The following is a 15,328-nucleotide window of genomic DNA, read 5'->3' on the forward strand; positions in this document are numbered from 1 at the left end:
AGATCCTTTGGTAAATAGCAGTAAATCAATGCAACAGTCCGGCAGCAGAAATCACAACGCCGTTTTCTTAGGTTTTATCAGTTCTTATAACTCTGAGGAAAAGGCCGATGGCTGATTCTTTTATATCTACATTTCTATTTTCACAGATTGGGGCTTCTTTCTCTATTTGTGTTTGTATCTTACAGCACTTGTAGCTGTTTATTCTGACTTTTGTGATATATCTGTGGGTAATAACATTCTTTACCTGATGGTTGTTGGTGATTTTGAATGCAGGGTTGAAATCAGGCTCTGGCTTTTTGTGGGAGGGAAGACGTTTGATTTACTTCTCAAAAGCCAATTTCCTTCAAATTAGTCTCTCACCATTACAATTTAAACATGTGTTCTACCAAGGAAAATTGAATAAAATGCAATTAAAATTGGATAGTTAACTCTTTGCTAATATAAGCATGCATACAATCAAGTTTTTAAAAATATTCTCATTTTGGGTCCACATTTAGTCTGCATTCAAGAGTTGTTGAAACTGAGGTCGAAGCAAAACCATTGCAACCTCACTAGTAGCGGTATAAAAGTATAAGACAAGATTAGATAGACTTCCACAAAGGGGAAGTTCAATTGTTGCAGCAGCATTACAGGGTAGAAAAATGTGCAAATAATAAGAATTGAAAGGATGTAAATAAAGGATACATGTGCAAATAAACAAGCACTTTTTGCAATGTATACAACGGAAAAAAACAAATAAGAGAAATGCCTGGAAATAACAGGTGTAACATGGGTAGTAAAAATAAAATGATAACCATGGTGTCTTGAAGAATGTAAAATTATAATATAAATATTAAATAGAAATATATACAGGTAACTTACACTTCTATAAAGTTTGGTTAAAATAGCGAATTATTTCAATTCAATTTAAACTAACCCTGCAATATTTCTATTAAAATATATTGATGGCAGGGGCATTAATAATATTTTGAGTATGATTCCCTGGATGGAATCCAGCCAATGAGAGGAAATAAACCTGCGGATAATTTCGATGTTTAAATTATTTAAAAACGAATCTTTAACTCAAATTTAATCCTCCAGACGTCAAGTCAGGCTTAATCCTGAGATTGGGATTTCAGTCGGGCTAAAATGCCGCGGTCCAAGCCACGCCCCTTCCAAGCTCCTTGAGTTTAATGTCGGCCGAGCGGCTCCGGGAATACCCCGACCTGTGCAGGTATGGGCACCGCAGAGGGCTCCTACGGGTCGGCTGAAGAGAAGACAAAAAAGTTACAGGCTTTCGGTGAAAATTAACGTTCGATGAGAGCGGTAGTTTGACTTTTGGAGCCTCTTCCTTTATTTTGGTGTAAAAATAAGGAGCTTCATATCGATGCTAGGCTACTTATGTAACTAGCTAATTGCTAGCTAGAACGCTAAGCAGCTCAGTGGGTTGACCAGTTGGTGACCTCGTTTAATTTAAAAAAAAGTAAATTTATTATATTAGTTTAACATTTGTTATACACTGTAAAACGACCGTATAGCTTTTCAACATTTATTTTCCCTCTTGGGTCTCGCTAGCTGCTAGCTTATTAAGACACCTGACTGGGTCTCCGATGCTAACCGTCGTGTGGCGGGTGCTGTCTAAACTCGTTTCTCCGCTGTGGAGGACCGTGAAGGTGGACGATGAGGAAGTCCTCCCTGGCGGTCAAGGTAACGCAGACATCATCGCTGCGACGTGGTTAAAACCGGGTTTTAAACGCTTTTTGTTATTTTAGAAACCCATTCGAAGGGCGTTCGCCACCTGCAGGGGAGCGTGGTCACCCAGCTGTGCCATGATTACGGCCTGATCGACGATACAGTGTACTTCACCGGCGAGGACGTGCTGGGCGGGATGCAGCTCAGGGAAGGGGACCGGGTGAACTGCGTCGCACTTCGGGATGGAATCAACGCCGGCTGGAAAGCTCTGAGGGTGAGAAATGTGCGACGGGACATTAAGTGTGACGGCTTGATTCCTAAAGAATAAACACCCTGTCGGTCGTCTGAATGAAACCAGAGCTGTTCGGTTCCTGAATCACCCGGGTTAATTGTTCGAATCTTCGCACTGAATCGGGAGGGGAGAGTCGGATGGTTCGTTTGCGGACTCAGATGATTCGGTTCACTCCTGGCTCTGTATCGAAGTCATGTTAGTACAGTAAACATGGTTAGATACGCTGGTGTTTATGTGACTGAGATATTTAAGGCATCTGGCATGATGATTGTTATCAGTAGTACTGGTAAATATGAAAAATGCATGATATTTATTGTCAGAAATATTATAACAGAAAAAAATACTTAGGGGCTACTTTAGGGCTATACCATTCCACAAGGAGTAGCATAGCCCTATCTCCATGGTTTTTTTTTTTTGGCGGGGACATCACTGACTCAAGTGAACCTGAGTCCATAAAACGAGCTGAGTTGACCGCCATTTAATGAAACAACTTCTATTTTCATAGTCACAGACCCAGCTGGCCAATTACACATATTTGCACGACAACTGCTTCCAAATGTGATTTCCAAAATAAAAGCATGGGGACTACATTCAGCACACAGAACTGCCTCAGCAGCAGAAGGGGAACTTCAAGTTGAAGCCCTCTCTTAAACATAGGTTTAATTCCCAGGCTGAGCGATAAAGCTACTGTTCAGGCTTGCTTTGTTTCCTCACCGGTGTCTGAACTGCTAGACTGTTTTCTAGAAATACTTTTGTTTATCCATGTCCAAACTCATGTTCACTTATTAAGTTTGTTGCGGTGCCATTGCAGCTGTGCAAACAAAAATGATTCGGGGGGCCACTGATATGATTGGCAGTGAGGATGAGCCTGATAGTTGCTGGTGAAGTGTGGGTGTTTCTGTAAATCAAAACTTTTTTTTTTTTTTCTTTGTTTTTAGACTATAGAAATGCCTTAACTATTGGATGATAATCATCTGACAATACTGAACCTTGTAAAAACCTGGACTTTACTCTCATCCAAGAGGCCTCTTCAGTTCACTTTAAACAAAATGAACTTAAATTGTAACAGTGGTTTTTTTTTTTCTCCTTTGCACTAAGTTTCACCCCGCCAACAAGTTCCATAAATGTCACTGTGGTAGTTCTTTGTGTATTCTGGCAGATGGACAATAATGAAAACACAACCTCCTTTGCGGAGGTTTTAAAAAAAGAAAAACAAAAGGCAAGCTGCTTAGGGCTGTGTTATGTGTCAACAGATTTTTGTGGATTACTTCTCACCATTATTAAAAGCTGTTAATTCCCAATTCCAGGAAGCAAACTCAAATCAAGACATATCACTTTAATAGGAACGTTTGCCCACGTTGCACTCTCTGCCATTTGACATTTAGGTGGAGAAGAGCTCTAATAACTGGGAGGATGATGGAGGAACCTCCCAAGAAAATGGCAGAATGCAGCTACAGCCTCTTATCGGCACAGTGACGTCATTTCATGGAGATGGTGGCTACATTAACCAAACAACTTTCTTCCCATGTTCAAGTCTTTTAGAAGGTACTTAACTTAATATCCACAAGTACATAGGACAAACTCTTGACAGTTATTAGTAGTCTGAAGGCTAATATTGACACCCTGACTGTTGACAAGTTTGGTGTTTTTATAAAGGCTTTTTGCCAATGAAGGGAGACTGGGTCCAAGTAACATATTTTGTCAACCCCAACAAGTGGACCACCCAGGCACAACAAGTTGCCCCGTTACGCTATTCCCGCCTAGATAAGGTAACTATCATCTGTCAGAGTCGCTCTAATTACATGTGTGAAAATGTAATATCAAGTTTAAATCTATGAAAATGGGTGTCAAGTTGTGGGCACAAGCGAATAGACTCGTCCATTACAAAAAAAAACGCTTGTTTTTGTTTTTTTGAACATGATGGTAGTTCTGCTTATGTGTTGCTAGTACAATTTTTTTTAATTTTACTCCCACAGTGCAACCCCTCCATTTGCAGTTAATTCTCTGATTTGCCCATGGCTGCTGAACAATAACCCTGTCTACAGGTGTGTGTGACCAGTGTGCATGGTAACATGGGCGTCGTAGCAGACCGTGTATTCTTCAGCCTGGACTCGCTGTTGCTCCCTGCCCATTACCGGCCCTTGCCAGGCCATCTGGTTAACCTGGTAATGGTGGAAAGCAGTCAGTCCATGTACAGCTGGAGGGCCCTGTGCATGGCACCCTGCCTGCAGTGGTAGTGACCAGCCTATTATTTCATATGTTGTCAGAGCGAAAGGTTATAATGGAGACAAAGATTATACTTCTTTCTGCTGCAGCGTGAAGTTACCTGCCATACTGCCCGCCGAGGCTGAACTCAAAACCATCTTGGAAAACAAAGGAGGGCTGGATGTGTCCGACTACGGCCATTTTGGGGATTTGATGATTGGCGAGAAACGTGCACTGGTCCTGTGGATCCAGTGAGTGCCTGACGATTGCTAGGCAGTGTTCATATTCACACTTAAATAAATGCAAAATGGGGGTTAAGGAAATTAAGCTCTTAGGCTTGGCAAAGCCTGAAAAATATTGGTCATTTGGTTTGATTTGAGCTTTTTGTGACTTCTGAGTACAAGGTGTTTGCACCATTACAAGTTCAGTGATATGAATTCATGTGAACCTTGTTGCACTGTCTAAACAGGAATAAAGGTTCCGAGACTCACACGCTGAAGTGTTGTGAATTTGCCGGTTGGGACACAGAGGAGCAGTTTTCACTCACCCCTGCTAAAGAGTCCACACCTCTGAATCGGCAGCGACTCCCAGAGAAAAGTTTAGTGTCTGGATCTGCTCTCAAGCCTTCAGGAGACCAATCCAATGATGCTGAAGCTCGAGAAAAGGCGAACGTGCTAAGAGAGACAGCTGCTCCAGGTCTGCGAAGGGAAGAAATGGATGTGACCATTCAACCAGGAAAGAGGCTGTCTATTGCAATTGCCTGTCAAGCAAAGTAAGTTTTGTTCAACTTGTGTCGCCACAGAAGTAAAAGGGGAAAATAAACAGTGTTATAGTGATGGAGGGAAAAATAGAATGTACTCTTTGGGCCTTATGTGGAGATTGTTCTGTGACAAATATTTATTTGTCAGGGGACTGTGAGGCTCTTGCTGATGTTTTTCTTGTGCAGTTTAATTCAGTCCTTGGGGTTTTGCTCAGAATCATGGGGAGCTGTGCTGAGCTGCTGCTGCTGCACTTCTCCTCGTTCGCCATTGGGAGGCGCTTGGAAGTTACAGTTGGCAGTGAAGAGGAGAACCTGCTTCAGCCCTCTACACCGTACAGTCCTGCTCTCTCCCAGCCCATCTCCAGGGCTCCTTGTCATGTTATCACCATCGCCGCTCCCAAACATGCTCTGAGGTGTCGAAAAAAAATTGATTGTGATGCTAAACTCGTTTTTTTTTGTTTCCTAATTTTTGCTGCACCAGATCGATCTTTGACCTGTATAGTCACATAACAGTCATGTGTTTAAACGCAGCTTTGATGTGGTTACCGGTATACTATATTTTAATATGCCTCGTCTCATTTGTTGTATTTCTTTGATTAGAAACAGGACATTACACGCCTGCCTTCCGTTGTCTTTGCAGTTAATGGCTAAACTGTTTTTAGATGGTTGTGTACGATTTCTGTTTATTTCTTGAGGATAGTACAATGTGAAATCAGACTCTGCATAGGTCCTATTTCAGCTTTACGGATGCCACCATTGCTCTCCCTCTCTTAGGTTTACTAAGCGGCGTCTGCCCAGCTTTGTACCCTCATACTCAGTCCCCCAGGCGCTCAGAGACAGTATGGCAGGGCAATGTGATGTGCTGGTAGTCCAACCTAGCCTTGGAGAGGTAAGAGATCCTTTGATAAGCTTTCTGTAACTGCACACTTACAACAGCTCATGGGTGAGGTTAACTTTGTTTCTCCATTTGCTAGTGAACATTCATAGTGAAATTTTTTATATATAAGGGCATATGACCACAAGATTGGCTACAAAGGATAGGTCTTGCCCCAAATTATTTGCCTGGGAAAAACATCTTGGTCATTGAAGTGTCACATGTCCCTCCACTGCTGAGTGTTTAGGTGCTGTCGCCGTCAAACTCACACTCGCGCTTCTCAGCCCTCCTCTGGCTGGAGGAACTGAACGCAGTGAGGGAACTGGAGGAGTTCTCCATCTGCGGCGCACTTCTCAGGAAAGACGCTGACTGCCTGCACCTGGAAGTCACTGGCCTGGCCGAAGGTAGACCCAGCCTCAGCATAGGTGGGTAGTTGCATTTTTGAAAAGCACTCTTTCTTCATCCGGCACATAAAGCATCTCGCCTTTGGTGCCTCCTCTACAGGTGACAGGATAACACTAACGAGGCCACAAAGTGCTGGTGTGGTAATGGAGTATGTTAGTTATGTCACAGAGGTAATGACATGTGTGATCCTGTCAAGTCCCTGTTTGATAGAGCCAGAAAAATATCCTCTATTGATGTACATTTCATCACTGACTCAGATCAAGGACGAGGATGTGAGTTTGAGAGTGAACTCGGAGTTTCAGCGCAGCTACCTGGGAGAGCCGCTCGACATCAAGTTCTCTTTCAACAGGTGACAGACAGCACAGTCAGTCCTTGTATTTTGCTGGTACGCGCCCTTTTCTTCCATTCCTGCATCTCTACAACTGGCTATTATGTTCCCGTCCTTGTCCAGGTTGACCATGAGGCGTCTCCACCATGCACTTAACCAGACAAAACAGTTTGCGGAGAGTAAGTTGTGTGTGTGTGTGTGTTATACAGTGGTGCTCAAAGACACAGACGTCTTGGACTGCTACAAAAGAAAGTTAAATTGAAAAGGTCTTTGATCCATATTGCGTGGAAATAGTTGGATACAATTAAAATAACACCCTTTAGCAATTGCGTTAGGGGTATACTGTCATTTCTCAATTCTGAGTTAGGAGCGAGTGGGATGAGCGTTTGACACAGACGTGGCCGCCATGGTCTGTGAAGTGACATTTAAAAACAGTTGATTGCGCCGGCCGCAACTAGGTTGCTCAGAAAATCATGGAAAAAAGCAAGCAAGGCGTGCATATCGTGGACTCCTCCATGACGAGATGGAGAAGTTGTCGTGAGATCCGGTGAGCGAGAGCATCGTCTGAGAAGGCAGGAGACATTTGCAGAGATTTGGTGCAGTGGACAGCAGGAACGTCGACGGACGAGGGAAAATCAATTTGATATACAAGCAATTCCCAAGTCAAGATATTACTGCATTTAAAGACTCCTCACTGGACACAAATATATACTGACTGCAGGTGGCACTGTTTTGTTTTCAGCCATGTTCCCCACACTGAGACAGACAAGTGCAGTTTGCCTCCAGGGATGTTTTACATAGAATTGTTGTATTTGCTTAAGTCATCTTCTCCAATAGGGAGCATATTGCTCATAAAGCATCTTGGTCAGCTTTGTCAGCCTGCTGTTTCTGTTAAATGATTTTCATTTTTTTTATGACTGCTGTGCAAAGCAGTCATGGTTGAATTTAACTGTCACATTTTGGTGCAGTTCTTTTCCCCTCGAGATTGACCACTCAACCCCCCCAGTGGACCGGAACCTGGTTTGATGAACTCGATCCAAATAAATCCGAGGAGGACAAACAGGTTTTTTGTGTGTGTGTGTGTGTGTGTGTGGGGGGGGGGTCCTTTGCTTGACTTGTCAGTGGTTATTGTTCATTACCAACAGACTCCAGCACAGGAAAAAGAAAAGGCCTCAAGCATTGTAGCTGATGTGAAGTCCAAGGGTACGCAAACCAAAGGTACCTGACACACACAGGCAGCACGTACCCCAAACACATGTAACTGTTAATTTCCACTTAGATGGCAGCTTGCCATCCAGACCCCTCCTCAGACCGGGCCACTTCTTCAACCCTGACCTCAACCCCCCTCAGAGAGAGGCAGTGAAGAGAATTCTGGCAGGGGAGTCTCGGCCCATTCCCTATGTGCTATTTGGACCCCCAGGCACAGGAAAGACCATCACCCTTGTTGAGACCATACTGCAGGTTCCCCAAGCCTGTATAATTTTTAACAGTAATAAGTGGATAAACGCATGTCAGAGGCTTTTGCATGCCTACGACTCATGAATTTTCTCCAACCATAGGTGCACCACTTTCTCCCCGGTAGTCGGGTACTTGTTTGCACCCCTTCAAACAGTGCCGCTGACCTCCTCTGCCTCCGTCTACACGGCAGTGGCTTCCTGCAGCCTGGGAGCCTGGTCCGCATCAACGCCTCGTGCAGACAGGAGGAGGTAAGAATGATCAAATGAATGATTCGCCTGTGTGGTGCGCTCATTAGGGCCTGCGCGGGGTTTTAATAATAAATGAGCCTCAATATGGGCATGTGCTCATTTAAAATTCCTGTTGTAACTCGGGGTGTTTTTCCTCTGTAGTGCATCCCAGAGGTGCTGAGGCAGTATTCAAGGGCAGGCGAAGATATCCATAACGCCTCTTATCATCGGGTTGTCGTCAGTACCTGTTCCAGCGCCGGCATGTTCTACAATATAGGGCTGCAGTGAGTTGTTAGACGAGAGCGGGGATGAAGGAAGACGTTGAGTGATGTTTTTCAGCCCCTCAATTGCTGCCGCAATCATCGTTTTCTCAGGGTGGGCCATTTCACTCACGTGTTCCTCGATGAGGCAGGCCAGGCAACGGAGCCCGAGTCCCTGATCCCAATTAGCTTGGCGTCAGAGAGAGATGGACAGGTCAGACATGTCTCAAACACAGATTCTTTTTTTTTTTTTAACTCCGTACATGTCTATGGTCTCTGTTTGAATCGAGCTCCTGCCTTATGATTCAAAACAAAGACCCCTATCAGTTAAATCCCCCACCCATCTAGATCGTTTTGGCTGGAGATCCCTGTCAGCTGGGACCTGTGGTGAAGTCCAAGGTTGCCGCTGCCTTTGGCCTGGGTGTCTCTTTATTGGAGAGGTTGATGGCAAATCCCCTTTATGCCAAGCAGGACGCGGGATACGACCCTAAGCTGGTTGGTGCATAACAAATCTCACACTCTTTCCAAAGGGAATATCCCGTGTAAACTATCTTGCATAGGTAGACGTTTTGATTTTTCTTTTTATTTCTAAAAATCCTCTAGCAAAAATTCACTTTTGACTTTTGTTCCATGTACATTTCATTCTCTTTTCATGCTCAAAGTGGAGTAGGCAGAAGTATACTTTTATTTAATGTGTTTTTACTTCGCTTAAATTCATGTGTAAGATGTTCTCACACATGGCATTTTGGAATTTAGTTCTCTTAAATTCTATCTTCCTCCTCTCACTGCAAACAGTGCATTTATTTTATTTGCAAATATGTGATTTCTAGCTCTGCTATTTTGAGTTTAACCAGATCATGGTCTCTATGGCCCTTTTCAGTGTTGTCATTTTTTGTAGATTTGCTTTTACATACATTTCCCCAAACCTGCACAGTAACTCAAATAAGGTATAATCATCAGGGTGTGCAATCCTCTAACTAAGAACTTCCTTCCCTTCAGCATATTAAATGTGTGTTGTCCAACACTGTGTGGTCTAAGGTCATTCAAAGGAATTTAATTTTATTTCCTCTGACACTTTTACTTCATATCGTTTGTGGTTTCCAAACATCGTAATTGTTTAACCCTCATTATGTTAAGGGTCAATGGGTGAAATGGGTCAAATTGACCCTTAACATAATATGAGGGTTAAACAATTACGATGTTTGGAAACCACAAACGATATGAAGTACATGTACATGTACATGGACTATAAACCGCTGCTTTCACATCCTTTGAACAATGCAGCTTAAACAAATGATGTAGCTAATATATGGATTTTTTTGGGAGGGGGGGTGCTACTGAGCTTCATGCTGCCAAAACATTTAGCCGAGTCACATTGGACCAATGCAATGAAATTACTGGTACCATGAAATTCTGAGGCTGTTCATTAGACGACTTTAATGGATTTAGTGTGCAAGACGAAGACGAAGACAGGATCAGCTGGAGTGGGACAAAGTGGGGATAGAAAATGGATGGATGGACTTTTCCCTGTTTATTATTAATCTTTCTCATTGCTGTGTTACTGGCACTGTTCAGAAAAAAGCATTTCCGGTATGTATTTGTGGATGTTACTGGTAGTATTTAATTAAGTTTAAAAAAAAATTTCTGTAACATCTGTCTGTGTAAATATCTGGGGTTACATTGTTGACACCTGCAGCTTACAGACAAGTGTGGCCTATATATGTATGTGTGTATATATACGTGTGTATGTGTTTATTGATTGTGCGCTCAATAGTCCGGAAATTATGGTACGTTAAGGGTAATAGGTTGCAAATTGGAAGAAAAAGTTCACTATTTGAATTCAGTTTTTAGTTGTTTTGATACCATGGAGATCCTGAACAGAAAGACAAATACATAGAAGAGGCAAAGAAAGGAGCTTTTCCAAAACAAAATCAACCTTAGAATTGGCAAACAAAAAACAGTTAACCTATATCTTTCATATGGTAGACTCCCCCTAGCTTAATGCAAACACACGTGTGTGCGTGTGTGCGTGTGTGTGTGTGCGCTTTGGAGGGGCAAGGGGGGTGATTACCACATCTTAACGTGTATTTTACATAGGCTCTCACCTTATTTCTCCAAGGGTGGATTAAAAGCACTGTGCTGACAAAAAGCTAAGCTGCTAAATGCGTTTGTCACGAAGCAGCACGACAACTTTACACTGTATTAGTTATTACATTGTTTTTCCTTCCGATACTCCAGGTGACTAAGCTGATCTACAACTATCGCTCCCATGAGGCCCTGCTCACGTTGCCGTCCAAGCTCTTCTACCAGGACGAGCTGTGTTTCAAAGCCTCAAGGGCCACGGTGGATGCTCTCTGCCAGTGGAAACACCTGCCCAAGAAAGGGTTTCCTCTCCTCTTCCACGGGGTCAGGGTGAGCAGCACACAGAAAAAAAAACTAGGCGTGCATTCACGTCATGAAACTACGGACAAATGGTTGGTTTTGCTTTCGCCTCCGCCTTTCCTTCCAGTAATTCTCCTCTCCTGCAGGGCACGGAGATGAGGGAAGCCAGCAACCCATCGTGGTTCAACCCAGGGGAGGCTGTGCAGGTCATGCTCTACTGCTGCCAGCTGGCCAAGAAGCTCTACCGCCCCGTCAGTACATCTGACATTGGCATCATAGCCCCATACAAGAAACAAGTAAGGCCGCAAGCTGCTATCTAGTCTCCTTTTTTACATCTTTGCTGCCTTTTATTTGTGACCTGTTAAATTGTTCATTTCATCTGTGCAAACCGTAACCACGCCGTCTTCTATTATTACCATGTAGTGCGAGAAGATCCGTGTCCTGCTGGCAAAGGTGGGCCTGTCTGACATCAAGGTGGGCTCTGTGGAGGAGTTCCAGGGTCAAGAGTTCCTGGTCATCATCATTTCCACAGTAAGCCACGTTTGAGAGCGGTGTTTGATAGAATCACAGCAGAAGGTGGTGGATTTCTAAAAGACATTCAGTTCAGCTACTTAGTTCATAGTCAGGCAGCTCAGTGTGTTTTTATGTCTGAAATGCAGTCGGGCCATTTAACATCTGCGGACACAGACGCTTCTCTGAACCTCAAATATGTTTGTTTTGCAATCTTCTATCCTAAAGTATGTTGTCGGTTGACTGGGCTGAAAATATCTGTGTTCAAAAAAGCTCAAAATGCTTAATAGTTTTATTTCCCTGCATCAGGAGCACCGGACATGATGTTCTGAAAAAGATAAATATATCTACATTTATTTACATTAAAGAACATTGGGCTGTTCAAAAAATTGTAGTGTCTGCATTTTTCTTGGCAAACTAAAATCTTTCAATCTTTCGGATAAGTAATATTTAGCTGTGTATCCACCGTTTCTGAGAACTGCTGTAATCTAGTTCAGGACCATCCAAGCCTCAAGAGCCCTGAAGAGAAATGTTTAGTGGACTGAAAACCATAAGATTGTTCTTCTCAGGTCTATTAATGGTATCCGATAATCATGGATGATGTTTTATATCAAAATACTTGATGAGGTCATAGTGCCTTATGCTGAAGAGGAAATGCCCGGGACATTGAAAACACTGTTTCTGAGGAAAAACCAAAAAATGCAATTGAATCATCCTGGTGCCAGAATTCTGTCCACTCCATGCAAGACAGATGTGAAGCAGTTCTCTGAAACCCTGGTTCTACAGCTCAATTTTGGCTCAGTGGTTCACAGGAATGCTTAACAGTAAATATTTGAGTTTCTAAAGCAAAATGCAGATACTGCTATTGTGTTTTCACAGGCCAAAAGTCTTGTCATTTAAAAAACGGATACATCTTTCCCCATGTTTTCATTTAGAATATCCTCTGTTTACGACCTCCTCGGCCTACGGTGTTTCGTGGTTATCTCCCAGAAATGTATTAAGTCTTGTTCCATCATTCCATAACATGGCATTTGGGCCAAAAAGCTAATTTGGCGCAGAAATTAATTGGTGCATGGAGTGGATGAAAACATGGTCACGCGAAGTTGTACATGCTCTGTTTACGTTCACCCGTTGTATACCATGTTGGACTGCATGACATTCGCTTTTTTTTTTTTTTTTTTTTTTTTGAAAGGAATTGAAGTCTTATTTTTTCTGAAGTGTTTGTCCTAAATTCTTATTTTGCCTCTGTGTTAGCATAGGTTCTCTTGTATAGTGTGTGAGTTCTGACTAACAGTGAAAATCCCGTTATGTTGCGTGCCGCAGGACCGGAATTCTGACATAGGCAGGGAACCCCCTGTAATGTGCAGTGGAAATGAAAAACTACTTTTTGGGCTTTGCTTACATTTTTGAACACAACTGAAAAAGTGACCTCGCAGCTTCCAGGCGCTAAGTCGGCAATGTGCTCTCATAAGACGTATTTCTATTTATGTATGGTTCAAGCAGATTTGTGTTTTCAAGTCCTCTCACTCCCAGCCAAGCTAAGCACAGCCCTGTCCTGCCGCCGATTGACTGGAATTGACTGTCAGTTGTCTCTTGAAATAGGTGCGCTCCAATGAGTCCATTCCGTGTGACGGCTGGCAGAGTGCGCTGGGCTTCCTGGCGAACCCCAAACGCTTCAACGTGGCCATCACCCGGTCCAAAGCCATGCTGTTGGTGGTCGGAAACCCCCACGTTCTGATACAGGTGAGGCACAAATAACGGCGGTTGTTTCGCCGCTTGTTCATTTGTAAACACGCGGGACTTGTGTGTGTGTTCCCTGCAGGACCCGTGCTTCACGGCGCTGCTGCAGTACTGCTTCATCAACGGGGCGTATCTGGGCTGCGACCTCCCTCCCTCCCTCAAAGACCCCCCGCCCCCTGCGTATGTCACTCATGTAGACCCTTGATAATTAGCTCTCCATTATTTTCCGTGCGGCAAATAATCCGTTTATTTTTCCAACGTGCAGCTTTTTGCAAAATCAGTCTGCAATATTAGTAAATGCAGTATCTATGTCTCTTTTTGACACTTCTAGCTTTAGTATTTTGTTTTATCGTCCACAGAGCCGCGGCGCAGTAAAGGCCTTCTACACGTAGTTGAGCCGTCTGCAAATTGAGCCATATTTATCCCCGTTACCCATTGAGGGGGAGTCGTGTTTTCTGAGAAACGCCGAAATAAAGACGATGCTTGTGTTCACCGTGCTCTCTTCCTCTTCCTGTGTGCAGTTGACAATCTTGCGCATGGCCGAGCGTGTCATCTCTGTAAAGTGGCGAGTTATGAGTAGATGGGCTTTTTTTTGTTTGTTTTTTTGCGATTGCGTCATATCAGTGGCCTCCAACGGGTCGGCCCGCGAAAGCAGCGCAACACAGATGTCCTAAATCCAAGTGCCCCTGCTTTCTTTTTGCTAGAAGCTCAGACGTGCCTTCCGGGGGCGATTGTCTGCCCACGCGGCTTGGAGACCGGATGTGACAATTGAGTGTGACTGACGGTCTGCACGGGGACTGTCAGCCCCGCTGGAGCCCGGTGAGACAGGAGGGGAGGGGGGGGTCAATCTGTTAAGTTAATGAGTGTCTTATATGTTGGGACGAGACAGCTTTTATCTGAGTGCTGCAAGATCCCCCCCCCCCTTCTCCCCGAGCCCACCTCTGTCTTTTGATGTGTCTCAGGTGTTCTTTGGAGACCACTGTACTGGAACGTAAGGCCAAACAGAATTTGCATGATTGTAACTCGCAGCATCTGCATACTGATGCCGTCCCGACGCCCGACAGTAGAACCTGGGCTTACCAACGCTCATAATCGCCAACAAATCTGCCCGCGGAAAGAGTTTCCGATCACATTTTTAATGGAGCTGCTTCGCTGCACCAACACACAAGCAAGCAAACTCACGGGCGTGGCAGCAGTCGTGCGTGCTGCTTCACGTTGTTTACATCATTCATTAATTTGTTACTGTTAATGCTTTTTTTCAGTAAGCTGGCCTTCAATATGGCTCCCAAAAAGTTAAGAGTGCTAGTGGTGTTCAGAAGTTTAGAATTACGGTTGGTTTTTAAGAAGGAAATAGTAGCAAAGGTGAGGGCAGATAGTTTCAGGGCCAAGGACTACAATACAACGAAGTCAACCATCTGTACAAGATGGTTGATGTGGCTAAAGGGATGGCTACGTTAATGAAGGAAAGGTCTCAAATATTATAAAAAGTAGAAAAGGTACTTTTTGACAGTAGCCGGAGTTAGTGTCAGTGAGTGTCTGTGTGAGAAGGCTTTACTTTTGCTGATTTAGCTAAGGAAGTGCTGAGTGCTGGCAAGAAGAAAAAGTAGAAACACAGCAATAATTAAGGTTATCTTTAAATCCTTTCTGTATTTTTGCCACAAAAACCCAAGTCTCAATAGAGAGCAGGATGTTTTGGGTCTGGAGAACAGATCAATGGAGTTTACATTGATTGCAATGGGAAACATTGTCAGAGAAGGAATTAAATTTGTAGGCCGATGTTTTAATGTATTTACTGACGAGTCATTCCGGGTGTCCATCTTGGCCTCCACACTATCATATCTTCAATTTTCCCCCAGTGGCGTCAGTCAGGCTTTCAGATTTGAGCGTTTCAGGTTTTTTTTTCTTTTTTTTTTTTTTTTTTTCACTCTTTCTTCTTGTCTCTTTGAAAGACAGGTGCTCATGGATTTGCCGCCGACCCGTTAGCCGGGGCACACAGACACGGTGTCTACAGGGCGGCCATTAGGCCCCACAAGAGCCCCCTGCCGTGCTGCCGGCAGGGGCCAGCTTGTTAAGTACGTGAGCCTTTTGTTCTCCCAAATTGGTCCGTGACTCTAATTGCCCAGTTAAGCCCCCCTCTCCTACGGGCCGCCCTCGTCTACCCAGACTGGAACCAGCGCCCCCCCCAAACAGGCTGTAAAAGGGGCGGGGCGGGAGCC

General features: G+C 43.9%; 1 protein-coding gene across 1 annotated transcript; it reads left to right on the forward strand.

Moving 5' to 3' along the window:
- Nucleotides 1-1,556: 1,556 nt before the first annotated feature.
- On the forward strand, nt 1,557-13,579 carry mov10l1 (Mov10 like RNA helicase 1). The gene is made up of 26 exons (XM_086149423.1): nt 1,557-1,680; nt 1,752-1,945; nt 3,349-3,508; nt 3,620-3,732; nt 4,009-4,196; nt 4,279-4,419; nt 4,638-4,940; nt 5,144-5,341; nt 5,703-5,817; nt 6,050-6,227; nt 6,307-6,377; nt 6,465-6,556; nt 6,659-6,714; nt 7,504-7,598; nt 7,681-7,753; nt 7,815-7,996; nt 8,095-8,241; nt 8,383-8,504; nt 8,595-8,694; nt 8,829-8,975; nt 10,719-10,892; nt 11,009-11,158; nt 11,286-11,393; nt 12,975-13,115; nt 13,195-13,292; nt 13,472-13,579. The coding sequence occupies exons 1-26, from the start codon at nt 1,590-1,592 to the stop codon at nt 13,485-13,487; spliced, it is 3,453 nt and encodes a 1,150-aa protein (XP_086005549.1). The 5' UTR covers nt 1,557-1,589; the 3' UTR covers nt 13,488-13,579.
- The last annotated feature ends 1,749 nt before the right edge of the window (nt 13,580-15,328 follow it).

This window comes from Fistularia commersonii, chromosome 7, assembly GCF_037954325.1.
Source record: "Fistularia commersonii isolate RoL2024-O1a breed Wild chromosome 7, RoL_Fcom_v1.0, whole genome shotgun sequence".
NCBI classification, from domain to species: Eukaryota; Metazoa; Chordata; class Actinopteri; order Syngnathiformes; family Fistulariidae; genus Fistularia; species Fistularia commersonii.

Coding starts and splice junctions, on each gene's coding strand:
- mov10l1 (XM_086149423.1), top strand. CDS start 1,590: ATGCTAACCGTCGTGTGGCGGGTGCTGTCTAAACTCGTTTCTCCGCTG. Junction 6,378..6,464: donor ATGTTAGTTATGTCACAGAG/GTAATGACATGT, acceptor TCACTGACTCAG/ATCAAGGACGAGGATGTGAG. Junction 10,893..11,008: donor TCCTCTTCCACGGGGTCAGG/GTGAGCAGCACA, acceptor CCTCTCCTGCAG/GGCACGGAGATGAGGGAAGC.